Source organism: Bos grunniens, chromosome 3 (assembly GCF_055505025.1).
Source record: "Bos grunniens cultivar Pamir isolate PY7600 chromosome 3, Bosgru_T2T1.0, whole genome shotgun sequence".
Classification (NCBI taxonomy): Eukaryota; Metazoa; Chordata; class Mammalia; order Artiodactyla; family Bovidae; genus Bos; species Bos grunniens.
This window is the reverse complement of record NC_141167.1, coordinates 69482058-69509448: the sequence shown is the minus strand read 5'-3', so window position 1 is coordinate 69509448 and position 27391 is coordinate 69482058. Positions and strand designations below refer to the sequence as shown.

At 36.5% G+C, this 27391-nt stretch overlaps 1 protein-coding gene across 6 annotated transcripts; it reads right to left on the bottom strand.

Moving 5' to 3' along the window:
- Positions 1 to 341: 341 nt before the first annotated feature.
- CDC7 (cell division cycle 7) lies at positions 342 to 26434 on the bottom strand. 6 transcript variants are annotated; one of them, XM_086394431.1, is made up of 13 exons: positions 26065 to 26434; positions 25490 to 25689; positions 25210 to 25404; positions 16820 to 16903; positions 14940 to 15075; positions 11822 to 11915; positions 11594 to 11736; positions 10466 to 10718; positions 9751 to 9846; positions 8811 to 8989; positions 7921 to 8003; positions 3440 to 3589; positions 342 to 2123 (listed from the first exon to the last, which is right to left on the bottom strand). In XM_086394431.1, the coding sequence occupies exons 3-13, from the start codon at positions 25322 to 25324 to the stop codon at positions 1726 to 1728; spliced, it is 1731 nt and encodes a 576-aa protein (XP_086250557.1). In that variant the 5' UTR covers positions 25325 to 25404; positions 25490 to 25689; positions 26065 to 26434; the 3' UTR covers positions 342 to 1725. The 6 variants fall into 6 exon arrangements, with proteins under 6 accessions (XP_086250557.1, XP_086250558.1, XP_086250559.1 ...); XM_086394432.1 differs by having other exon boundaries at positions 25210 to 25387; positions 26065 to 26199; XM_086394433.1 differs by having other exon boundaries at positions 25602 to 25689; positions 26065 to 26199.
- Between the last annotated feature and the right edge of the window lie 957 nt (positions 26435 to 27391).

Sequence of the window (27391 nt, the reverse complement as noted above, 5' to 3'; positions counted from 1 at the left end):
TCTTAAAGTCGAATGTTTCAACTTTTCTATTCAAAAGACATTAATGGAAAGTTGAAACAATAGCCCTGAATATTAAACTTCCTAGAGAATGTCTCCTTACTTGCATTTTTAGTAAATTTTTCTTCCTGTTAATTTTCTGAGAACATGTTGATTGTGAACCACATTTCTATAAAAGATAATCTATCTTTCATAAATTACTTTTGTCAGGTCTACATCTGCTAATCTATTACCTATTATTTGTTTGAGAGAGAACTCATTAATGCCAGAAGGAAAATGTACCTAGTGGTCAATACTATTTTTTTTTTTAATGTATTTTTCAAATGAGTAGTCTGACACTGACATAAAAAATACGAGGATGACTTTATTAAACATACAAATTCAAGAACATTCTTTTTTTTTAAGAGAAAAAACTACCGCAATAGAAGACAGTAGATCAATGACCATGGTATACAAGTATAATACTTGCCAAATGGAATATGGATTATGCCAAACTAATTCAATGCTCAAAACAACAAAATGAATGTTAAATCCCCCTAAGTTGTATTATACTCTGTGACTACCAAGTGGGAAACTTCTCGGCAGACCTACACCCCTAGACTCAATTCTCTTAGTAAATCTGACATGCTGTCATTGACATATATATATATATGTAATTGACATATATATATATATGTAATTTTGTATGTCATAATACATAAACCTCTATCTTAGTTCCTTTTCTACTCTGCCTACTTCATTAGCACTCTTCCCAATGCACCCAAGACTCTAGGAAGCATCTTTCTCTGACCAGGACCAACTTACTCAAAATAGGATACAGAGATCTGAATGGCTCTAGGCAGAGGAGGAATGTCCAATAACATTGTCAATTCTGTGTTCACTCTCCTTTTAGCAGCTACCTAATTATATCTAAGATAGAATGCAAAAACCATATATATTCAGAGAAAAAGAAAAGCATTTTGAACTATCAATCTTTACCTTGGTGCCACAGCTTCCCTTTATCAACACATTATTTTAACTTCCCAACTATCAACACAGGCGGTATTTAACAAAGTACCCAGAAGCCTTGGAAAGCACCATAAAATTTCCAAGGAGAATGTGTTTTAGATGTGGGTAGAGAAGGCAAAAAATCAAGAGAGAAACCATTAAGAAAAACATGGCAATTCACACAAAAAAAGTATTAAAAAATGAATAAATAAAACTCAATTTTAAGTAATATCCCAATATTTTCTCATTGTTTTAGTGTTTATAAAAGGTATAATACATGCCTCTGAAAAAGGAAATTATCTTCTCTACCTTCAGAATAATTAGAGGACCAGTATCAGGTTGAGTTTTCCAGAAACACATATAGCTCAAAAAATCCAGTAAACTTGAAGTTTTTTGACTCACTGAAGTCTTTAATCCCTGTCACAACCCTCAATATCAAGACTCATACCTTGAAGCCGATGTACCAGGCTAAAACTGCTCCTATTTCCGCAGATGGCAGTGACAAACAATTAGGTAAATGAAAGATCTGATTCTACTTGGGTAGATCTAAGTCAAAGATCATTTTGTCAGTCCAAGAACTATCCTAGGCAACTTAAGTAATCTTAATCTGTATTTTAGAATCTGCTAGGGTTAAATAAATTATTCACCCTGAGCTGGTCTCTAATCAAGAATTTATGGCTATTACAAATAACTCTTTTTCACTTTACCTCACAATACACAATAATAAACATTAAAGAATAATCATAAACTCATATCTTTAAAAAATGGATGCAACAAAGCTTCCTCTGCTGTTATTCTTGAAGCTGGATTCAGATCTAGGAGTTTATCAAGCAGGTCATAAGCTTCATCGGGCACCTCATCCCAGCCTTCTAGATTGGTAGCAGACTCCTCAATATTGCCCCCACAGCCATTACCGTCACCTTTATATGATGGATTCCCTGAGGGCTGCGCTTGAGGTGTCTGTATGAAGTGAACAATTTTATGGTTTTCTGTCTTCTCTGAAAAAGCTGGGTCATGAGAACTGCACTCCTGTATATCACTTATTAATTTAGGAGTGTTAGAATTTATACCTCTAAGCTTCTCACAAAGTTTTCTCAAGTCTTGTGCTGGAACCTCTTTGCTACACAATATTGACTTGCCTAAAAGAGAAAAAATATACATATATTATATTATTTGAATATATCAGAAGTCTCTCCCATGAGAAACATTCAAGTCCAACTGTTTGCTTTGTGCATATATTTACACTGAATGGGAGATAGAACACCATGTGCTATATTTTAGTTGTGTTTTACATCATGTAGTTGAAGGTCAACTCATAAAGTGGGAGACAGTAAGAAGAAAGCAGTGCCTTAATAAGTAACATAAAGGACTCTCTTGACTCTGCCAAAATCTTCAGCTTCATCATATTCTGTAATCTTTAATCAGCTGCAGTCCCCATTCCCTCTTCCCCTTCCAAGCTTCTACATGTTTCTGACCACATGTTTCCTGTCTTTGATGAGGATGCCCTGCACCCCTCAACCCCCATGCCCAGAATACTCCCACTTACATCACCATTCAGTTCAAGCATTATTACCTGTGAGGCCTGACACTCTCAGAGTTCATTCTAAGCCTCTGTTGTATCCTGTGACAACTTCTATTACTTTTGCAGTTCTGTATTGTAACCTGTATTGTAATATCTGCCTGTCTCACCTACTAGACTATGAATTCGTTGAAGATAGAAGCTATCATTTTCTCAACCAACTAAAAAACATACTCAAGCAAGAACACAATTGCTGATGTAACAATCTTGCTTTCCTTTATGGTTCCATCTCCCAAGTATGTATGCCATACTTCATCCTATTACCCTCAGGTAAGTTTCTTGTAACACTGGGTTTGTCTAAAGGTTCTTTTGGGTTTTGGGGAAAACTCCGAACAAACTTTTCGGCTAACCCAATATTTTCCAACAAGGTACAAGGTTGTAGCCTGACTCTGCTGCAGGACCACAACTGCCACTGACTTTTCCTGGTAGATTAGACCATGGCACTGGGATGGATAATCATTTTTGCAGTGGTTCTTACTCAGAAATAGCTCTTGGTCAAAATCACTTGTTTTCTCAAACTAACAAATGTCAACCCTTTCTATGCATAACATTTTTCTGAATCATATTTTCCAGGAAAACGTGGGATGAGACCAGTATATGTATTTCCTGAGGCTCCTCTGATAATTTTGATATGCAACTTTGATTAAGGCACACTGATTCTGGGGCTGGGCAAGAGGCAGCCCAGTTACTTTTGAGGTGGGCTGACTTAAATTTTGTCCCAAAGGAACGTCCCATAGTTTGTAGTTACTAACACCAGAGAACTTTACAAACACAGGACATGTTTATTTGTAAAGAGAATTTTGTAATAATTTATTAAGTGATCTGCAGGAGACTAGCAAAGGTATGTGTTTCATTCTATAATATAAAACTGCTTACCAAAAGTTTTAGCAGCCTGGATAGTTTCCCTGGTTCCACGAATTGTCATAATTTGAGCCAAAGCAGTTAAATCATCACTTGCTTTATAAAATGGATATCTTCCACTAAGCAAAGAAAGGAATATGACGCCTGCAGACCACATGTCAATTGCTGTAACAGAAAACACACTTAAAAAAAAAAATCCCAATCTATGATACTTCTACATCAGTAGCTCTCAATCTTTACTGCGCATTCAAACCCTCTTAAGAACCTTAGAAGAATTCGGATGCCCTGCCCCAATCTCCTCAGATGTTCTAATTTTATTGTGCTGGAACAGGGCTTAGGCATCAGTTTTTTAAGTTCTTCAGGTGCTTTTACGTAATTTCAAGGTTGAGAATCCCTGGTCTAACATCCTTAATGCAAAATACAGTATTTCCTTTCTTGAGCAACATGAAAGTTGGTTAAGTTTAAAAGGACATTTCATCACTAAGTGTATGCACATTTTATAACATCAAAATACATCCAAAGTAGCTACACAGGAAAGAAAAATTGAATGTACCCCATGAGTTACACAGCATAGTACTGAGAGTGTTTCACTTTAGTGAGAAGTATTAAACATTAGAAGTTCATCTTCAGCCAGATGCTAACCCTAACTTTTATTGTGGAAACTTTAATCTCCAGAGTTCTTACAGTTATGACTAAGACCAGCTCAGCCTCATGTGAAGTAACTCATTAAAAAATTCATTTTTAGGGATCTCTTTTCTCCTAATGGTTGAACTCCCAGTATCACCAGCCCCTTGACCACTGCATCACCTGACTTTCTTGGTTTCCTCTGTACCTCTGCCTTCTCCTTCAATGTTTTCTTCAAGCCTTAAGGGCTGAGTTTCCCCAGAGTTCCAACTTCTATCCTGTATACTTTCCCTGACTGGCCCTTCATCCACTTCACAGCTTCAACTATTAATACCTTTTACACAGTCCAGACCTCCCTGAACTTCACTTACTTTTTTTTCTGTTGGACATCGCGATGTGGATTTCTACAAACATCTCAAATCAATGATAACCCCAGTCATCTTTATCTTTCCCTGTACACGTTACTTCTTTATTCTCCCCTTGGTTACTGGTACCCATTCAAATCTCCCAAGGTAGAAATCTGATCAACATCCTGGATGCCTTTTCCCCACCAGCTCATACCCAAATCCCACATCCAATTGTCCATCAAGCTCGGCCACCTTTCCAATTCTTCACTTTCTGTTCATTCCTATTATTAACACCCTGGTTCAGGTTTTCACCATCTCTTATCTGGACCTGCACACACCTCCTCTCTGCATACCTACCAAAATGACCCATCTAGAATACAATTATTACCATCTTTTTCCCTAGAATAACTTTCCAAAACCTACAGGATATAGTCTAAACCATGTAACAACTGTGATCCAAACTTGTCTACCTCTCTCCAGGTTGGTTTTTCACCACTCCTTGACTTTCACCATACATTCTAGCAACACTAAACTTTTATTGATTCCTGTATGACCATGCAGTTTCTTGAGTTCCTCTGCCCATGAAATCCCCAATTCCAATTCATTCTCTTTTCAGATGTTCTTTCTTCCATGAACTTCCCTCCATAATCCCTTCAGATAAGAAGAGTTAAGTATCCCTAAAATACTCTGTATAAAGTTTTAGAACCATACTTAACAATTACTTTATAATTATCTGCGAGTGTGTCCTGACTAGAGTGGAAGCAGATAGTTTTATTCATTTTTTTAGGTCATTAGCAAGCACAGAATAAACCCACAATCAATGAATACATTTCTGTAAAGTCCATAATATAAGTGAATATAATAGGATTCATCTATTCAAATAAGATGTTTTCTGGGTTCCTGCTCCAGAACAACTCTTTCAGGTTACAGACTTTTTCTTTTTCAACATAGTTTTGGAGGTCCTAGCTACAGCAATCACAGAAGAAAAAGAAATAAAAGGAATCCAGATCAGAAAAGAAGAAGTAATGCTCTCACTGTTTGCAGATGATATGATGCTGTACATAGAAAACCCTAAACATAGTATCAGAAAATTACTGGAGCTAATCAGTGAATTTAGCAAAGCTGCAGGATACAAAATCAATACACAGAAATCACTTGCATTTCTATATACCAACAATGAAAAATCAGAGAGACAAATTAAGGAATGAATCCCACTCACCTAATCAGTGAATCCCACAACAAAAAGAATTAAATATCTAGGACTAAACTTACCTAAGGAGACAAAAGAACTGTACACAGGAAATTAGAAGACACTAATGAAAGAAAGATGACATAAACAGATGGAGTGATATTACATGATCCTAGGTAAGAAGAATCAATATTGTGAAAATGACTATACCACCAAATGCAATCTACAGATTTAATGTGATCCCTATCAAATTACCAATGGCATTTTTCACAGAACTAGAACAAAAAATTTCACAATTCATATGGAAACATAAAAGATCCTGAATAGCCAAAGCAGTCTTGAGAAAGAATGCAGTTGGAGGAATCAACCTTCCTGCCTTCAGATTATACCACAAAGCGACAGTCATCAAGATAGTATGGTACTGGCACAAAAACAGAAATATAGACCAACAGAACAAGATAGAAAGCCCAGAAATAAACCCATGCACCTATGAGTACCTTATTTTTGACAAAGGAGGCAAGAATATGGGTCAAAGACAGCCTCTTCAATAAATGGTGCTGGGAAAACTGGACAGCTACATGTAAAAGAATGAAATTAGAACACTTCCTAACACCATACACAAAGATAAACTCAATGGATTAAAGACCTAAATGTAAGATCAGAAACTAAAACTCTCAGAGGAAAACATAGGCAGAACACTCAATGACATAAATCAAAGCAAGCTCCTCTATGACCCACCTCCTAGAGTAATGGAAATAAAAACAAAAGTAAACAAGTGGGACCTGATTAAACTTGAAAGCTTTTGCACAGCAAAGGAAACTATAAGCAAGGTGAAAAGACAACCCTTAGAATGGGAAAAAATAATAGCAAATGAAACAAGTGACAAAGGATTAATTTCCAAAATATACAAGCAGCTCATACAATCAATACCAGAAAAACAAACAACCCAATCAAAAACTGGGAAAAAGACCTAAACAGATATTTCTCCAAAGAAGACCTACAGATGGCTAACAAACACATGAAAAGACACTCAAGATCACTCATTATTAGAGAAATGCAAATCAAAACTACAGTGAGATATCACTTCACACTGGTCAGAATGGCCATCATCAAAAAGTCTACAAACAATAAATGCTGGAGAGGGTGTGAAGAAAAGGGAATGCTCCTGCACTGTTGGTGAGAATGTAAATTGATACAGCCACTATGGAAGACAGTATGCAGATTCCTTAAAACACTAGGAATAAAACCATCATATGACCCAGCAATCCCAGTCCTAGGCATATACCCTGAGGAAACCAAAATTGAAAAAGATACATGTATCCCATTGTTTAGTGCAGCACTATTTACAATAGCTAGAATGCAGAAGCAACCTAGATGTCCATCGACAGATGAATGGATAAAGCAGTTGTGGTACATATATACAATGGAATTATTACTCAGCCATAGAAAGGTACTCATTTGAGTCAGTTCTAAAGAGGTGAATGAACCTAGAACCTATTATACAGAGTGAAGTAAGTGAGAAAGATAAATATAGTATTCTAATGCATAAATACAGAATCTAGAAAAATGGTACTGAAGAATTTATTTACAGGGCAACAAAGGATAAACAGACAGAAAATAGACTTATGGACATAGGGAGAGGGGAGGAGGGGGTGAGATGAATGCAAAGAGTAACATGGAAACTTACATTACCATATATAAAATAGATAGCCAAGGGGAAGTTGCTGTATGACTCAGGAAACTCAAACAAGGGCTCTGTATCAACCTAGAGGGGTGGGATGGGGAGGGAGATGGGAGGGAGGTTCAAAAGGGAGGGGATATATGTATACCTATGGCTGGTTCATGTTGAGTTTTGACAGAAAACAACAGAATTCTGTAAAGCAATTATTCTTTGATAAAAAATAAATTAAAAAAAAAAAACTCTTTAACACTATTATACTGTTTTCACAATAACAAAAAAAAATTTTAATCAAACACACAATCATGTGTGTCCCAGAAGAATTCTGAGGTATTAGGCAAACATAAAAAGTTACAAGTCTTAAGTTAGCAAAGACTACTAAATACAATTTTTCCCCCCACAAAGGTAATATTAAAATTATTTCAAATCATCTCATAACTAGATAAGCAAAATGCAACCTATTGGGGAAAAAAAAAAAGGCAACACTAGATTTCATTAATACTACTATCTCAAAAAGGGAATGTCACACTGCTAGAACCACTTACATAATTTAGTTAAAAGCAGAAGAGCTCAAATTTAGTCACAAGTAGACAAAAACCATACAATGAAATTTATGGCAACCAGTTTAACTGGATTCTGTATTTCTGGTGCAACATACCTGTAGTTTGATTGGGGCACTTCGTCAAGACCTCTGGTGCTCTGAATCCTGGTGTACCTGCCCTGGGTGCAACCTGTTGCCGCCTTATGATGATGAAATCAGTTTAATTATTTAAAGCCAAAAAAATAACACTCATCAGTTTAGTTCACAGTAAATTCTACTTTGACATCTACATAAAGAAAAGTTATTACAAAGCAAATGATAGCCCAGTGGGATGAAAATCCTGGATTTTGCTTCTATAGGCCTCCCCTCACACACCAGTTCCCAGGCCTTATTTCAGAAGGCTTCACGGTACTTTCACACATTAAAAAGAGGTAGTGTAGGATAAGAGTCATAACGGAAAAATAGACTAAAACAGGAACTCTGGGATATAAAAGTTTATATCTGTTTGGAGTGATTAATTATGGAGATACTTGTTCACTTACACACTTGAGTTAATCAGGAAAGGCTCATGAAAGCTTATGAAAGTCCTGAAGGGAAGAAAGGAATTCATGTGTGGCAAAAGAGTTGGGAGGTGGGAGTGAGAGAAGAGTTCAAGTATTTGGTTCAGGTTACTCTACACAGGCAGGAATAAAGAAAAGAAGATAAGCTTAAATCACCAAGAAAGCATGCAATTTTGAAGTTTCAAAAGAGCTATCCCTACCGCTACAAAACCATTTCATGTAAAAGCAAATGTGCTTCCCAAAGAGCACGTGTATGTAAAGGGACAAGCATGACAACAGCTGTCATCTACTCTTCAAGGTACTTATCTGTATCAGTGCCTGTGCCGTTCATAGGACCGCCTTTTTTCTTTTCACTCACTTATATCAATTGTCCACCAAAATCAATGTAATTTCTCATCTTGTCTGGCACCATACTGGTGGTTTTACAGCACCATCAAAACACATTACCTTGAAAGGCAAATACTGCAAACTTTATCTGTTGCGTAACAGTCACAGGTCAGGGTAGCTGGGCAAGAACTGGCAGTTTTCCTCATCACACCACTATTCATAACTTTGGTAGAAATGGTCTTCTTTTTTGTTCCTAATTTTCTAGACAGTAAATCCACAGTCTTTGACTGCTTCATAAGCTGTAAAAGAAAAGTCATAGCCTCTATTTTCATGACATTTAACATGATGCTAGTATATGCTAATAACAGTAAAAGCAATAGGGGAAGTATAACTTTCAAAACTGCTGAACAGGCTGTTGGAATGTAAACAAACACTTGCCTATCAAAACATTTAAGCTCTTTTTAGGTTTCTGTGTTGGGTAAACATAAAAATTTACTAACCAGTCCTAGTTTGGTGAATATCTGAATTGCACTTCATTAGAACTTTCCCTGAAATGTTACAAAAGTATATAAAAGTTATGTTCTAGTGTCTAACTCCATTTCAGAACTTAAACTGCACAATTACATCAGCCAAAATCAGTTTTAATTTGTTGCTCATGCTATCTAGCTGCTATAGGATATCATAAGTCCATTTAAAACCATTTAACATTGATGACAGTTTTTTGAACTTTACAAACATCTTTATGCCATCAACTGTGCATCAGAAATGTGTTAGTTGTTGGGAGCTCACAACTCCAACCATTCAGACAAGGTCTAAATGTTCCCTTAGAGAAAGAGCAACAATAGGCAGCTAATCAAAAATGACGAAATATTCCACTAGAAAAGTTCATACCTGGAGAAAATCAAAGCACTGACTAGATAGATGCTCAAAGCAGTAACACCTTCTGCTAAAGAAAAAAACCTTAATAACTTACTGATAATAAAACCTAATCTAGCCATTCCCTAAATTCTCTCCAGTGTGACACTGACTGATGATTGAACTATTAAGCTACATTACTTACTTTCACTGCAGGGCTCTCATGTGAAATGGAGCTGTGTATATTGAAATTTCTTTCTCCAAAAACAGAGCGCTGGACAGAAAGGCCTACAGATCCCTCCTACAATACCAACAAAAACAAGGAAAAGAAGGATTATATCTGTAACACTTTCTGCCAGCTGTACTCTGCCATAGTTTTGAGAGAGTTAAGTGACATAAAACAAAAGCAGCTGCATCCAAGTCATCCTCAGGCACCAAAACACTTCTGTGAAAGGAGAAAATAGTCTAGACAGAGTTCTTAGCCACCATACAGTGTTATCACAGTCCACAAATATACATAACTGAAAAATTATAAAACCACCTGCATGGATGTTACATGTTGCTGTGCAGCTAAAATGGAGATAGACACTTCGGAATTTTTTCCCTCTACAATATTTTTCTTTTAAAAAGGATAATATAAACTTTACACATGCAGGGGTAAATTTATTATTTTCCATTTTTGTTATATAATACAATTGTAGTGACAAAGACATTATAAACCTACGAAGCAAAATTTTCAGTTTCAAATCATAAAACAATCCATTATAAATCTCAGTGAAATCTAACAAACTGAATCTATAACATATATATATATATGTATTTTTTAGTTGCAAGTATCCTCCTAGAATTAGAACTCCCTCTGTTGGACAGAGTACATTTCTAAAACTGTACTGGTACTTAAGAAATCAAAGAGGTAGAACCTTTCCATCTTTTCCGTGTTTAGTCTGAGTTTGTGTGTTTGTGTAGGGCCTTTTAACAGAAGTTTTTGGGGTAGATTGCTGATCCAGCTCTTTAGGTGCTGCTGGGCCACTCAATGAAATCTTGTTGCCGGTGATTACATAGGATTTATTTTGTGAACAGCTTTCCTGGTGAGCTTCAGACTGGACAAATTTGAGCAGCTCTATTTTAGTATCATGGGTTCCTTGGGCCAAACCAAAGTCTACCAAGGCATACCTATGAAACAAAAATAAGCATTTTTATTTCTCCGTAACACTGAAAGCTTAGTAACATCCACATTCACACAGAAACTGTAAATCTTTTGGTGATAAATTAAGGATTTAAAATATTCTTGAAGAAAGAAAAGTTAAGTTTTACAGACAAGGTAAAACTTGTCTTAAGACAATTAAATAGCTAACTACTGAATTAAGGAAAGATGTCTCCCCCACACAGAAAACATCTTTTCTCCCCTTCTTCCAATGGCTTGTGCAGACAAGGAAAGCAGATATAAACACGACCCTTTGTTCTCTGATGGTGGCAGAGATGGCATCATAGCAGATAATCTTTAATTAAACAAGTTTAAAATAAAAATAAATTAAAAATCATGGTTTAAATTTACAAGTCAGGAGTACAGAAGCCCAAGAAAAGAGGTTATGGTTCTATTTTCCTTACTATACTCAATATGATCCACTGTATAAACAACAGTTTTTAAGTTGTCAGCTTACAATGCCTCTATGTATATCATCACCAGAAAAAAATAAAAAATGCAAAACTTTTAGTGTTGAAATAGGAAATTGGCTATCACGTGGTCCAATCCCCTCATTCACTAAAATGAAGCCCAGAGAAATGTATAAGGTTTAAAAAAAAAACTAGAACCTCTCTAAGTCTCTTAGCTATTTCCACTGAGCCATGACACATCTAATGACGTATACTGTCTTACTAATACAATTTTATCTTCTCCTTGAGGGTATTTTCCTTCCCGAACCACAATGAAAATCTAAAACAGAAAAATCTGGGCATGGTTGTTGTGGTATGTTTTAAGTCAAAGAGATGGACCCCACAGCACAAATTCATTCAAGTATAAATATTTTCTGGTAACTTTTCATACTTACTTTTTCAAGCGCCTATTATATAAAAAATTGCTGGGCTTAACATCACGGTGAACAATACCAAACTGATGAATGCGTTTCAAAGCTTTGAACAGATTAAACATATATTCCCGTACTTCTTGAAAAGAAAGAGAATTCAAAATGTCCTAAAATAAAGTTATGAATAAGGTTATAAGATTGCTTTCAATGAAATATTTAGCCGATAAAAATTCAAGAAATATTAAAACCTACCAAAAAGGACTCATGCTCCAGATATGGCATAGCAATAACCACATGATCATTTTTCCTAAAGCAGTATTTAACTCCCATGACATTGTCTTGCCCCCTAGTGGAAAAATGAACAATGAACTTTGGAGGAAAGGTCAAATGAACTGAAACTTTATGAAGTTTTTTAAAGAAATGCAAGTTTAGCAATACATAAATAACACCAGGAAACTAACTTAAAGCCATCACCATATAGGATAGTCTACTCACTTAACTGAGGTTTTTTTTTTTTTTTAAACAAAAACAGCATCAGTTATAAGGTTATAATTCAAAAACAAAGGTAATTATAGCTTTAAATGGGGAAGTGACAGAAGGAGAAGGAAAAGATGACTAATAAAAATGAATTAACAAGACTTAGAGATAGGATGGTAACAGTAATGAATAAATCAATTAAAAATAGCTAATAATTGTTGAACATTCACTACATGCCAAGCTCTGATTTAATCAATCAATCATACTGATCAACAATTCAAATAACCTTCACAACAACCCTATAAGGATGGTACTATTATTCCCCCCTTCCCCCTTTTTTTAACAGATAAGGACACTGAGGACCAGAGAGGATAAGGAATTTCCCCAAGGTAACTAAACTAGCAGGTCACGAAGCCAGGATTTGAACTCAGGCAGTACGCTCCAGATCTAGACTTAACCACCACACAACTTCATAGAAAAATGAGGAAAACAGGGTAAACCGATTTCCATGGTTTTGAGTCTGAGTAAAACAACATAGATACCAACAAAGCATGTAGAGAAAATAGGGGGAAAAAAGCATTAAAACTAAAACCTCATCAATTTGATAAAGATATTTAGATACAAGACTACATCTTAAGTGAGAAGTCAAGTGTAAGTCAGTGACAGTATTACAGATAAGTGATACCTAAAGTTGTGAAATTATTAAAGAGAAAACTGAGCCTTGGAAAAATCTCAGGTTGGAGGGCAAAATAAGGAAGAAGAGGCAGAAAGCCCAGACAGGAATGTCCACAAGTAAGGAGTTTTGAAGGAAGGGGTGATCAGTAAAGAGGTCAACGAAAATAAGGACTGAGGAAAGGCTTTCATTCTGGCAAAGGGGAATTAACTGCAAAGTAGAATTAACTAATTTTCAGAAAGTAACTTAAATGGAAAAGGCCAACCAGGATTTAAGGAGGAAAAACAGAATACAATGGAATCAGAACATAAAGACAGTTTTTCTGAAGTAACTATCAAATAAAAAAATAAAAACCAGTATGGGAGCTAGAAAGGAAACAAGATCAGGTAGACTTCTTTAGCATGTACATTGCTGAAGAACTAGGAAAGAAAAAGTTGTAGAAGGAGTTGTTTACAGTATAGAAAAAGGAATAATCTTATTCAGGGTACTAGAAGGTAGGTGCCTTACAGTAGCCACTTTATTTTCCTGTCTTCTATAATAAACAGACAGCATGTTCATTCATTCAACAGATACTTAGTGCGCCCTGTTAATCAACAGACACTATGTTAGACATTTAAGGATGTGATGGTGAATTAAAATTAACATGATTTCTGCCCTCATGAACTTTACTATCTAGTGGAAAATATGGATAATAAACATGGTAACAAATAATGACAAAATATAAGGGTTTTAAAAGAGATCAAACGGTGCTATGACAATGAAAAAAAAAGATCTCATTTAAATCAAAGATCGCTTTGAAGTGATACTGTTGTTGCTCAGGGCAGAAAGATAAGGAGTCAGCATGCAAAGACTGGCAGGGGTCTTCCTGGTTAGGGAAGCAGTATGGGGAGTAGCCCTGAAGTGAGAAAGCTCCTGACTCAAATTTGAGGAGCTAGAGAAACTAGGGCACAGTGAAGAAAGTAGAAAGACTGACATGAGATAAAGTTGGATATTTTCCAAAGAACATTGAGAAAACATTGAACAATTAGTGGAACTAACAGTATCCAATCTGAATTACATACATACGTATTTTTATATTTTAAGGATCAGTCTGGCTGTACTTTGACTATGGGTTTAAGAGAGGAAGAGAAGAAGCAGTCTATGTAGTAACAGAGGCTTGGACTAAGACAGCAGTTGAGAAGATAAACAGATATGGATGAGATTTTAGATGTATTTGGGAGGCAAAACTGCCAGGACATGATGATGGATGTGGACTAGGAGAGATATGGAAAAACTGTGTGATGATTTCTGGCTTCGGTATCTAGGTAGACTATGGTGCCATTTGCTGAGATGGATAGATGAAAACAGACTGTGGCAATAGGTAATTCTGGGGGCCAATGAGGGTGGATTAAAATTTACTTTCTGGTGTACTAGGTTTGAGATGTTTATTAGGTACCCAAATGGAAATGTCAAATAGGCAGGTGGATATACATATATATAGATATATAAATCTGAGTTTTATATATATATAAATTTTTATATATAAACACGAGTTTATACATAAATGTGAGTTCTGAGGTTATATACACTTGTGGGAATCACTACTATGTATTTAAACCCGTGTGGAATACATGACACCACTTAAGAAAGCCTAGAGAAAGAAAGCCCAGGATCAAGTACGGAAGAACTCCAACATTTAGGGGTCAGGTAGAAGAGGAAGAACTGACAAAGATACCGAAATGAAGGCCAAATAAAGCAGGGAGAAATCAAGGAACAGATAGCAGTAGAGAAGTCTAAAGACAACGGTTCAAATCAATTACGCTAAACACTGCCAGGCGTTCATGTGAACAGAAAAAGGAACTGGCAAAATGAAGTCAGGCAGAGAGAGACCAACATGCTAGTAGATTCTGTTGTTCAAAATAAAGAGATGAAGTTGTTAATATCTAGGGAGATGTGAAATATGAGTTCCCCACATTTTAGACCATGGAAGACAAGGTCTACGATTTGGTAGGAAGATTAGAAGAAGTCGTAAGAGAACAGAAGTCAAGCTGAGCCTCAAGGGAAATCCACCCTAAAAATTAATATAAACTTCACTAGCCATTCCAAGATTAGAGGAAAAGTGCCAGCAAACTGTAAACACCCGAATGAAGAATATGTTTAATTCACAGACAATCTCATTATCCCTATGAGGTATCTATTAATATCTAAAAATCTTAAAAATCATATACAGCAGTTACCTACCCAGCCACAGTTAAGCACTGAAGTTCAGCTGCAATTCTTATGGGGTGACTTGTTGGAATTAAGTGTTTTAGAGCAATTTTCTCTTCAGGTCCAACTTGTAACTGTGCTGTAGCCAAATAAACAGAGCTGAAAGTGCCTGTAAAACAATTTATTAGAATCTTTTAATATTTGGCTTTTAAAAATGTTTATGAGACAAAGCTAAAATAATTCTTAAAAACGGTTTGGAAACTAAAATTATCATAATTTATCATGAATATTCTAATGATACTGAACACAAAAAGCAAATACATTTGTATTAATAAATGGAACTTATTTTCAATTTTTAATACATTCTTAACTGGTGTCACTTTTTTAGGTGGTATATTAGTTCAGTAAAGCTATACAGTAAATCTGTTTGATTGGATCAGCATAAAATATTGGTATTTCCATGGTATGACCCATTCCAGTATCTCTTTCCACAATATTACCATTTGAAATTACTATCTGTAGACTTGGATTCAGGTCTGTTAGAAGCAAAAGTTACAATAATCTTAGAGGAAAACCTATAACATTTTTCATTTTAAAAAGTTTTTTTTAAATTTTAAAATTTACCATGACACTGTTAAACAGAAAAAAAATAAAAGATTGGGTGGTCAATTAAATTTGAGAAACACTGAGTTAAAATAAATTGATAGATTTCTCATTACAAAATTTTTTAGACCTTTAATATATTGAAGTACATCATAAATAACCAAAAAGGCACTATACATGCTGTAATTTTCAAACTTATTAGCCTCAGATCACACTCCATCCCTCTGCCTCCCAAGAATAGTTAGCTATTTGTTAGGAGGACACCAGAAGGGCTTCCCTGGTGGCTCAGTGGTAAAGAACCCTGCCAATGCAGGAGACATGGGTTCAGTCTGCGGGTTGGGAAGATTCCCCTGGAGAAGGAAATGACAATCCACTCCAGTACTCCTGCCTGGGAAATCCCACAGACAGAGAAGCCTGGCGGGCTACAGTCTATGAGGTCCCAAAGAGTCGGACATGAATTAGCAACTAAACTGTAACAACAAAGAGGACAGCAGAGTTTTTCAGAACAAAGATTTTGAATACTAAGTCAGTGCTGGAAAAAAGGTAAGAAAATTGACTTAAGTGTCAAAAACAGGTAAGAAAAAAGATGTAAAGATTTGATTCTTATATCCCAAATCATCTCATCTTCTAATTTTTCTGCACTCACTGATTCAGCCTTTTCTCAACTGACACTTAACTGTAAAAACAAACAATGAAAAAATAGTTTTGTTTTTTTTTAGTAAGTTTTTATTTTCTATCTCTCAATATAGTCACCAAAAAGTTCTGTTATCTTTTATCTTCTCATTCCCTTCACATTTGTCTGCTAAATTTGCCATTCATTCAGTCAATATGATTGTGTCTCTGAATGGTATTTATGTATAACACTGACCATCCTATAAATATTCTACCAGTTTATTTTCATCAATTTGCCATCTTAGGTTTCATATATGTTTAATTCTACCTAACTGCAATGGAAAAAGAGAAAAAAAGATTTGGCTTTCCCTGATCAAATCCCCCCACTTAAATATTAAACTTTTTATTTTTTATAGATAATTATCATTAGTAGTTATTTATACATTGATATCAATACTTTCAATAGTATAAAATTATAAAGTTTCAAATAGGACTGTTCATTTTATTGTAAGTATTTATTCTTCCTTTATTTCCAAGGAAAAGAGGAAAGTTTTGCCAATTAGTAATATAACCATGGTCCTTGTATTTTAAAAGGGATATTTTTCCAATAAGAAATAATAATGAAAACCAAGATCATACAAAGGAAAACAGGAGGGGAAAAGAGCTTATAAAGATAATGAAGTATATACCCAAATTACCTTCTCCAATTTTGTCCTTAATCTTAAACAGATTACCAAGCTGTGGTACAGCTTCATAAAGCTTTTCAATATCTTTTTTAACACCTGTCAAGGCAAAAAAGAATTCAGTTACAATTAATGAGTATATTTTATATTTTCTTAGGTTAAAATGTCTCAAAATAATTTCTAAAACATAAGTAATATGTTACATTACATTAATTACAAACAAAAATAACTACAATAAACCTTAAAATTATAAGACTAAAACCCCATCAAATTGCTAACTCACATACCTCTTGAAGGAACAGACAAAACTGAAAAGTAACACTCACACCCAATTGCTGCTACTCTAAAATTACACTCCGACAGACACACTGTCACTGCATAGAGTACAACACAACAAAGAAGCTAAGTTTAAAAAACAACTAAACAATCTGAGCTGCGATCACTAGATGGCATGACAACGACACAACGCAATTTTCTTGAAAACTATATTTCCTTCTTCCAAAGATGCAAAATCTTACAGGTTTGGAAAAGTTTTATATATTGAATAATCACAGTATACCCTAGAAAGAAGCTCTACTTAAAAAGTATCAGAATGTTAAGAAAATATTCTTTAAAAATTGTCCCAATTACCAGTAGTATCCTATATCCTGAAAGCAGATAAATCATTACTTTTAAATAAATATAAGGTCTTTGCAAAAGCCTGCATGGTTAAAATACAGAAAGGAAATAATTCAAAATGTGATAAACTACTGGATACAAAGGAGATTTACATACTTAAGAGTCCACAGATTTTATTACAGTATCTAGGCCAAGCATTAGCCACTTTTAAAGTTATTAACAACACTCTGCATCTGCAACAGTTTAAGATATTTTCAAAGTACATACACATGTATTATCTTTTCAGATACAGCATTTTTTCAGATCTACATAACAGCACTGTGATATTGGGAGAACAGACATAATGATCCTGGTCTTTCAGGTAAGGAAACCATATTCAGGGAAGTTAAGTCACTTGCCCAATTTCACAGAGGTATTGCTGACAAGTCTATCGACGCACTCATTTAACACTGTGTTTTAAAAAATACCCAGCAATTGGTGTATTAAAAAACAAATGAACAAAGTTTGTGAAGCTCCTGTTTTCTAGGAGCTTAGTCTAGTGGAAAAGAAAGAGGTTAAAAGCTCATTTTTAATACAAGATTTTACTTGTAATATTAGAAGAGTTGCAGAGTCTGACACGACTGAGCCATTAAGTACACACATACTCATATATATTACTAGGTAGAAGGGGAGGGGAATGAACATCTCTGAAGGTGCCTGGAAGCTTCAAGTGACAGTTAACCTGTGTTTTGAAGCATTTACCAAGTAGAGAACTGTACAAGAAGGCATTTTAGGAAGGAACTACTATGCATGCAAAGACAAGCAAAGGGAAAAAGGCAAGGATTACTATGGAGGGAGGGGAGAGTAGGAGAGAAGATAAAAATTGAGTGTGGTCGAAAAAATTCAAAAGGAAAGGCAGGATGCAAATAAAAGCCATGTAAAGTTATTAAGCAGCAAGATGACAAGTGGAAGATAAATTTGAGGGGAAGAATACTAAGAGGTGAAAATTATATAAGAGGCCAAGAAGACCTAATCCAGAAGTCTTTCTACTCTATCATTCCATCTAAGTAACATAAAGAACTTACTTAAATTATTTAAATTACCCTCACAAAGAGTCAGACACAACTTGGCGACTAGACAACTAAAACACCTTCCCACCTACTGTGCAGGTGAACTGGAACAGCTTCATGGATTTCAATACTACAAGAGGCAATATAACAGTAATTATGTGAACCAGTTTTAGAGATGAGAGGTCTAAATCAAAATTCTGGCTCCAGCTGGTATGACCTTTCTAAAGCACACAGCTTATATCTGTAAGCCTTAGTTTCTCCATCTGTAGAATATGGGGTAATAATAGTACCCATGCTGCTAAAATACTATGAGGATTAAAAAACAATATACAAAACACAAGCGCAGCTTTTAACACAATATCTGACACATGGTAAATATTAAATAAATTATACTGGTGATTCTTATTGTTGCGGTTATGATTACTAACATTTCTTTAGGGCTTTTGCTCTTCCTGTTCCCCTTGCTTGAAATCCTCTTCCCTTATAACTTTACATTGGCTAGATCAATCCTCAGTTTCCTCTGACATCCTACTTAAATTAGCACTCCTCCCATTATCCACTTTACCCTGTTAATTGTCTTTTGGAGTTCTTATCTGCTACAGAATTACGCTGTTTATTTAATTGTTTGTTGTCTGCCTCCTCCCACTAGAATATAAGCTCCATCAGTACAGGCTCCCTGTCTGTATAATTCACAAAGCACTCAGCTCTTAGAACACTGTCTGGCACATTCGTTGAATGAATGAATTTTTACTATCATTATGGTCACTCAGACAGCTGCAGAAAAAAAAAAAAAAAGCAAAAGTTTATAAGTCACAACAGAGTGAAGCCAAAGACAACAGAAATCCCTTCACTATTAGCTACCACACTCCTTCACTCTGGAAACCAAAACCAAGGCCTGTGGGGAAGGCTGGCTTTCTAGCAGTCATTGTTGCCACAGTCAATTATAATCATGTCTAATGAGTGTCAAGTCCAACCAACTTCAAGTTCCAGTGTCACAGAAAAGGCATCACGAAAGGGCACTAAAATATGTTCAATTTGCTATAACATTTCTTTGATTCTAAGACATGATTTTAACAACTCTCAAATTGGGATGCAACTTACAACTGTGGTTGGTCAGCATCAAAACTTACAGAACAGGTGTCAATAACCTGGAGAAAATGTTAAAAATCAGAGGAACATTCACATTTAACTCTTAAGACCCAAATGACTGTAGGGAGGAACTGTAGAGGTTATGAAGAACAAATCAAACATAGGCCAGCTCCACATAACTGAGCTCTTAAGAACCCATTAACAATGGCTTTTTTTTTTTTAACGAATTCTTCAAAGAAATTCTGCATCGCTACTATATGAGAACAATACTAGGATGGAAAAAATAGGGTATCAATGACTCTGAATACAAAAGTTATTCAGAAGAGATAGATCCAGAATGTTTATTTTCCTTTTCATGTATGTACTGGAGATATATAATTATTTGTCTAGTTAGAGCTAAAAGAACTCTTCCAGTAGGTATATTAAAAAAATTCTAATGATAAGGAAAAGCCTTGTGTCACAGTATAACTGGCAGCATTTCTGAGCAGTACATAAAATAATGGTATATCTTAACAATCAACAGTGTTTAGGTATGATGAAATATTTTAACAACCTTTTGTGGTCTTTTTATTACTAAATGTATTAAAGTGTTTGTGTGTATGCTTTGCTGTATGTACATGATTAATAACATAAATAGCTTTGTAGTAGGATGATACAGTTTCATATGGCTATTTAACTAATCAAAATTAAATAAATTTAAATTAAAAATTAACTTCCTCAGTCACACTAGCCACATACGACAACATACAAACATCTCTGTTATTGCAGAAAGTTCTACTGGACAGTGCTGATATAGATACTCTGAAATCTAAAAAGTCTAGAGTCATCTCCTATCATTAAACCACATTAGTGCTCAGGTTTTTAACCTGTAAAACAACGGAGTTGAATTAGATGAATTTCACCTTCCAATTATAACATTCTATGGCTTTCCTATGAGTTCCATGTTCAGAATCTCCCTTTGCATAAACATGAGCTGGCAGTTAGTAGTAGAGACGCTGGTTAGCTGTTAGAAATAACTAGAAAGAAAATATAAGTAGTAAGAAAATACTGTAATGCACAAGCCATGTGAATGACTATGCAAGCTCAATGTGCTTCCATACCACCAGCACTTACTATGCAGTTACCCATCTGTACAAAATTCAAATTATGATTATATGAAGGTTTCCTGCTTGCAGAACAACTTTGATGTTTCTGAATGGAAAAACTTCCTGACAATCAAAGTTAATGAAAAATCCCCAGTGTGGAAAAACCCTCAGATTCTGAAGTGGAAGATGAGAGTTGATCTTGGAAGACAGTTTTCATGTCAAAAGCTAGAAACTACTACTAAAGGCAGAGACCAATGAATATCAGAAACCAATGAAAATACACTTTGAGGATTGGGGAAAGACCCTGAAAAGTCCACAAACTAAAATATTATTTAAATTATTAAATATTATTTAAATGAAGATCTAGGCTTCTGCTTTGAAATTTTAAGTGAATTTTTTCCTGTTTTGTAATATATCTAAATTGTTCATAGCAACAACCTCCTTAACTATACTCCCTGCTTTCATCCTCAAGGACCTATAATCTATTTGTAACATAGTAGCCAGAGTTACCATAAGTCACCATATCACTATTTTGCCCAAACCCACTAATAGTTTCACATCTTGTTTCACATAAAAGCCAAAGAACTACCTCCTTTCCCTCCTCTCTTTGACTTCACTCTCATCACTCATCTCCTTGCAGTCACGTGACCTCCTAGCTATTTCTAAATGCGAGCACACTCCCAGCTGAGGGCCTTCACACTTGCTGATTGCTCTGCCTGGAATGCTCCTCCCCAGATATATGCATAGCTCCTTCTTCACTACCTTCAAGTCCTAGTTCAAGTGTTACCATACTAGAGCTTCCCTGGTAGCTCAGTGGTAAAGAATCTGCCTACGAATGCAGAAGACAGGGGTTTAGTCTGGGAAGACCCCACATGCCACGGAGCAACTAAGCCCGTGCGCCATAACTGTGTTCTAGGGCCTGGGAGCAGCAACTACTGAAGCCCAAGCAACCTAGAGCCTGTGCTCTGCAACGAGTGAAGCCATTGCAGTGGGAAGCTGGCACACTGCAGTGAAGGGTAGCCCTGGCTCACTGCAACTAGAGAGAAGCCTGCGCAGCAACAAAGACCCAGCACAGCCAAAAACAAATACACATTAGTTTTTTAAAAATGTTACCACACTGAAGCCTTCTCTGACCAGTTACTAAAATCATAATCTCCTCCCCAATACCTATCTCCCCTACCCCGCTACATTTTTTTTCACTGCACTAATCACTTTTGAATATAGTATTTATCTATTTTCTGTCTCTATCCACTAGATTGAGGGCACTGATTTTTTTTTTTTTGTCTGTTTTATGAACTGATTTATTACTAGCACCTAGCAAGGTGTTATGTTAAATGTAACAGAGGTTTAAGAAATATATATCATATAAATGAAATGCTTTCAATTACTTACTATGGAGTAACACTGATACTCTAGGAGTATAAGTCTTGCTTATTCTGGGGTTTCATGTACTGCCTAAAATTATGCTTCCTGTAACTTGTTTTATACATAATTAAATGGCACCCCACTCCAATACTCTTGCCTGGAAAATCCCATGGATGGAGGAGCCTGGTAGGCTGCAGTCCATGGGGTCGCTAAGAGTCGGATACGACTGAGCGACTTCCCTTTCACTTTTCACTTCCATGCGTTGGAGAAGGAAATGGCAACCCACTCCAGTGTTCTTGCCTGGAGAATCCCAGGGACGGGGGAGCCTGGTGGGCTGCCATCTATGGGGTCGCACAGAGTCGGACATGACTGAAGTGACTTAGTAGCAGCAGCAAATGTAAATTAAGATTACATAATTTAGGGAGATCACCCAAACTGGACACTCTTGAGAGTGAAAGGGGGCACTAATAATTACACTGTGATAACAGGCATAAACTGAAACTGTTTCAGGCAAACCAGGATGTTACCTATAACCCACTTCAGAAGTGTGGGCTAAGAGCTATTCACATAACACACCAAAAGCAAGCCTTCCAATACAGTTCAACAGTATAGAGGAGACATTAGGAGCACATAGAGTTTCTTCTTTCGCTGAAAAGATCTTCATCACTTACTAAACTTGGCATAAGGTAGACACTCAAAAAAATAAAAATAAAAAGCTTGCTGAAAATATGAAAGAATAAACTTTTGCTAGTTTAAATAATATCTATTGTTTATTGTTATCATTTATAAATATATCTACTGTTTATAGATAATATCTATTATAGAATAAACTCTGCCAGGTACTTCATTCATTGTAGCATTTTTTGTAACAGGAAAAATGGCAAACAATCTAAAGGTTCAGTAAGAAAAGGCAATTGAATAAATTATAGCATACCATGCAATGGAACATTAGGCAGTCTAAGCTACAGAATATTTAATTACACTAAGAAATGTTCAAGATACATATTGCTGCTGCTGCTGCTAAGTCGCTTCAGTTGTGTCCGACTCTGTGTGACCCCAGAGACGGCAGCCCACCAGGCTCCCCCATCCCTGGGATTCTCCAGGCAAGAACACTGGAGTGGGTTGCCATTTCCTTCTCCAATCAATTGCTAAGTTAAAAATGGAGATTAGAAATAAACTGGCTGTGATTCCAATTTTTTTTTTAAATCTATCTCTGTATGCACAGGAAGACTAAAGAAAGGTAACAAAATGTCAACAGTGGCAACATCTGGACAGTGCCATATTCTCTTTCTATATTTTCTTCTCTAAGCATGTACAATAATTAGAAAAGTTACTATATAAAAAGCTGACCAATATCCCAAAACAAAGGGTCATACTATGAACCCATTATACTAAGATTTTTACTTTATATCCTTGCATTAAAACATGCATTCAAATATATTTTCAAGCACCTACTATGTGCTGAACAGAGTAAGGCTCTGGGAATAAAAGATATACAGAAATCCCACCATTCAAAAGTTATTCTATCAAGGCAAATCATACTAGATCATGAAACAGTTATGTGCCTGGACTTCATCAGCTTTATTCCTTATTCAAGTCATGTTTTTGATATAATGTTGGCTTTTTATTAAGGGTCAAATAAAAAATAACCATATGAATACAATTTAGCATGCTTTATAAATTATAAAAAGTACTGTTTATAATGTTCAATGTTCTGTGACATAAAAGCTACAAAACTTTGGAAATCTGGAATAAAATCCACCCCACTCTTTATTTCCTAGCAGATTTTCAGAAGAGTATTAGAATAGCAGCTTTTACCTGAACATTTGCTAGAGCCAAGTCAGATTCATTTATTCATATACTCTGCCTAATGCATAATGTATATCCGGAGCTATACAAGATACTGCCTTCAAGGAGCTTATAGTATTACTGAAGAGGTAAGACACACAGAGTGCTTAATAACACAAGAATAATAATATAATGACTGTTACTGTATGTGTCTGAGGACATAGGGAAAGCTGAACCTCGAAAAACAGGTAATTGCAAAAAAATGGATGGGAAGAGGGAGAGTATCCATGAAACTGGATGAAAATGGCATTTTAAGATTGTTCTAGTGGCAGTGTACAAAATGAACTGGAAGATGAAAAAGGAAGTGAAAGGTGGCAGCTTAAGTAAGAAACTTCACTGTAATTCAGGAGCAAAGTGTAAGGGAATGAAAGTGGGAATGGGAAGATAAAATTGGGGAACTGAATGAGGGCAGCAAATACAAAGCATAAATCAAAAATAACTTTCAAGTGTAAAGTTTTAAGTGTAGAAACTTTAACTGGAATACTAGTGGCTTTCATCAAATAGGGACATCAAAGGGTACTTTCATCAAATAGGGTACTTTAACATCAAAGATGAGTTAAGCTTTAGTGAGAAAGCAAAAACATGGGATGTCATATTTTTCCAGGGTTCAAGTTAAAGTTTGTTTTGTAGTGTTTGTGTGTATATAGGTATATCTCATGAACAAAAAGTCAAAATTAATATTTTTGAAAAAAGCACTAAATATGCTTAAGACAAAGATGGAACAAGAAGATTTAGCTACATTTTAAGGGGGAAAAAACCAACAGTTAATTGGAACTCCTATTTAATCAATATTTATTGAATGTCTACTATGCTGCAGACACAGTGCTACAGCAGGGATAAAGGTGCACATTATAGTGGACAAGATCAGGCACTGTTTGATACTCTTCTCATTTCAAGGTCTGGGTGAGAGTCAAACATTTCCTGATGTACACTGAGATACAATCCTTTAGTACTGCTACAGACACTTCATTTACTTTTGTCAGTGAATTCTACCTTTGAATACCTCAGTCAAAGTCCCTCCAATGTCCATTTCTAAATTCAAGCTTAACGCAATATGGTGAGTAGAAATAAGAACACAGGTCTAGAAGAGAAATTCTAGTTTGGCTATCAACAAACTGTGATCTTAGACAAGCACTAATATTTAGATTTTAGCAGCTTCACCTGTAAAACGACATGGCTGGACTACAATCCTTCTAAAATGCAATCCAATCCTAAATCTTACGTTTTACCGATTCGTAAAGTACTCCTATATAAACATACAACTCACTTTAAGATTCAGTGTTTTGGTTGTTTTTTTAATAATGGAAATTACAGAATTGTTTTCTACATGTCTTTGGAAATAAACACATACCTGGTGGTTTAAAATTCTGCTCTTGTTTTTTTAATGAGCCTTCCGCCTGAAACCGGCCACCAAGGGGAGAAAAAGCCATTGGCTCATCCATCTGAATCCCCAAAGCAGGCTCCATCACAAAGCAAGTGGGGTGCAAAATGCCAGTTACAGAGTCATGTCCACAGGGGAACCAAAGCAGCTGTGAAAATCAGAATACTGGAGAAGATGAGAAGTTTAAATCATTTAGTGAACTAAGCACTAAAAATGCTACTGTCCCCAAAGCAAACACTTAAAAACGCACCTTTGTCCAAATCCCCAAAGGAAGGAAAGCCGTGAACCATTTCTAAAGATTCCATGGGCCTCACTTTCACCTCCCAGACATACCGGCAGGGGCTGAAGGGGAAACTGCCTACCGGGGGAGTCTCCGGTAGCAGACGGCGGTGGGAACTGCAGAGGCAGCGAATCCGGTGGGGGAGGCCTTAGTGTGGAGAACGGTTTGACCTGGAGGAAGAGGGTTGGAGGAGAACTTTTGACTACTGAAAGGGAGCGCCGGGAGGTTTGTCCAAGGCCTCGTGCAACGTGGTGGAGAAATGATAACGTCACGTCTTAGGAGCGCCGGGCGGAAGAGAAGGGGGACATAAATGGGATCGCTCCTGGAGGCCGGCCCGCGAGCTCCGCCGGGAAAGACCTAGTCCCTCAGACCCGAGACCGAACTGGATGCTTAGTGCGCAGGCGCAGCACATTCCCGCCGCGGGTCAGTGGGATCCGCAAGGGTTTGGGGTGTTAGTGAGCTGCAACGAGAGGGAAATCACAATCTAGAATTCGTTCCTAATCCCTCACAATCCCGCGCCATGGATCAAACCGTCGGAAACTCACGGTTTAAAAGAATACGACTTCTGGGACTTCCCAGATGCTTGGGTCGCCGCCTCCGAGTCGGCCAAACACGCCTGCGCAACACTTCCCGCCTCGCCGCTTCCAGTTGCACATGCGCACTGTAAAGCCGTCGGGGCTGTGGCATCTGCTTCTGGGAGATTGCGCGAGGGAGTTGGGTTTCTTCCCTAAGGCTCTGGCTGTCTGAAAGAACTGTTACAGATGTAAAGTCCGGGAATAATCCCTTAATAAAGAATAGAATGAAACTTAAGGTTAGGGCTTTAATAGATTTTCAGGAAAGGGGATAATTCAAAAGTCTCAGGTACTGTAGTCCTAACAGTACCTGACTACAGAGACGTTGGGCACTCTGGAAAAAAAGACAACTTTCTTGACTCCCAGATTCACTTCTCTTTGTTGAGTGCCTTAGTTATCCGTTAAAATAAACAAAAAAAGGCAACTGCCAATTGTTTAAGGCTGTATTCGAGGCAATGAACCTAGTGACAGTCAATCAGTCAGTATACATTTGAGTCCTTGGCTTTCCTGCCGGTTTCTTTAGGTTGGGCTTGCTGCTGCTGCTGCTGCTAAGTCGCTTCAGTCGTGTCCGACTCTGTGCGACCGCATAGACGGCAGAGGTGAATATATGATGGAAAAAACCTCCATCCCTTAATGAAGTCATATTCCAGTGAGGCAGTGGCAATAAACAAACAAATGCACAACATTATTTTAGATGTTGGCGAGGGCTCCAAAAAAAGGAAAAGTGGAAGGAAGTGATAATCACCAAGAGGGAGGCACCATGATGGGAACCAAATGGGAAAGAGACTACTTGGCAAAGGAGAGAGTAAGTGTTGAGATAGGAATGAGTTTGGTAAGTTAGAAGGGGGGAAATTTCGCAGAACATCAACATCAGACAAGGCCACTCTGACAGTGATGGATCAAGAGCAAGAAAAAGAAAAAGATCACTCTGTAATCATGTCTGAATATAGACTAAATATAGCCATTGTCCAAGCCACAAAAAAGAGCAAACATTTCCTTATCCTTGCTGATATGGGTGACTGCTGCTTCTTTGCTAATTATAATTTTAGCCTCTTACCAGTAGCTGATACTCAGTCACTCTGGATAGTACTAACTAAAATACACAATTATAGAATTACTTCTGCTTTCCTACAGCTTCCAATCCAGAGAAAAGTCCCTGTTCCTTGAGCCCTTCCCTGAATCACAATATTTCAGTTCAGTTCAGTTGCTCAGTCGTGTCCAGCTCCCTGCAACCCCATGGACTGAAGCATATCAGGCTTCCGTGTCCATCACCAACTCTCAGAGCTTTCTCAAACTCATG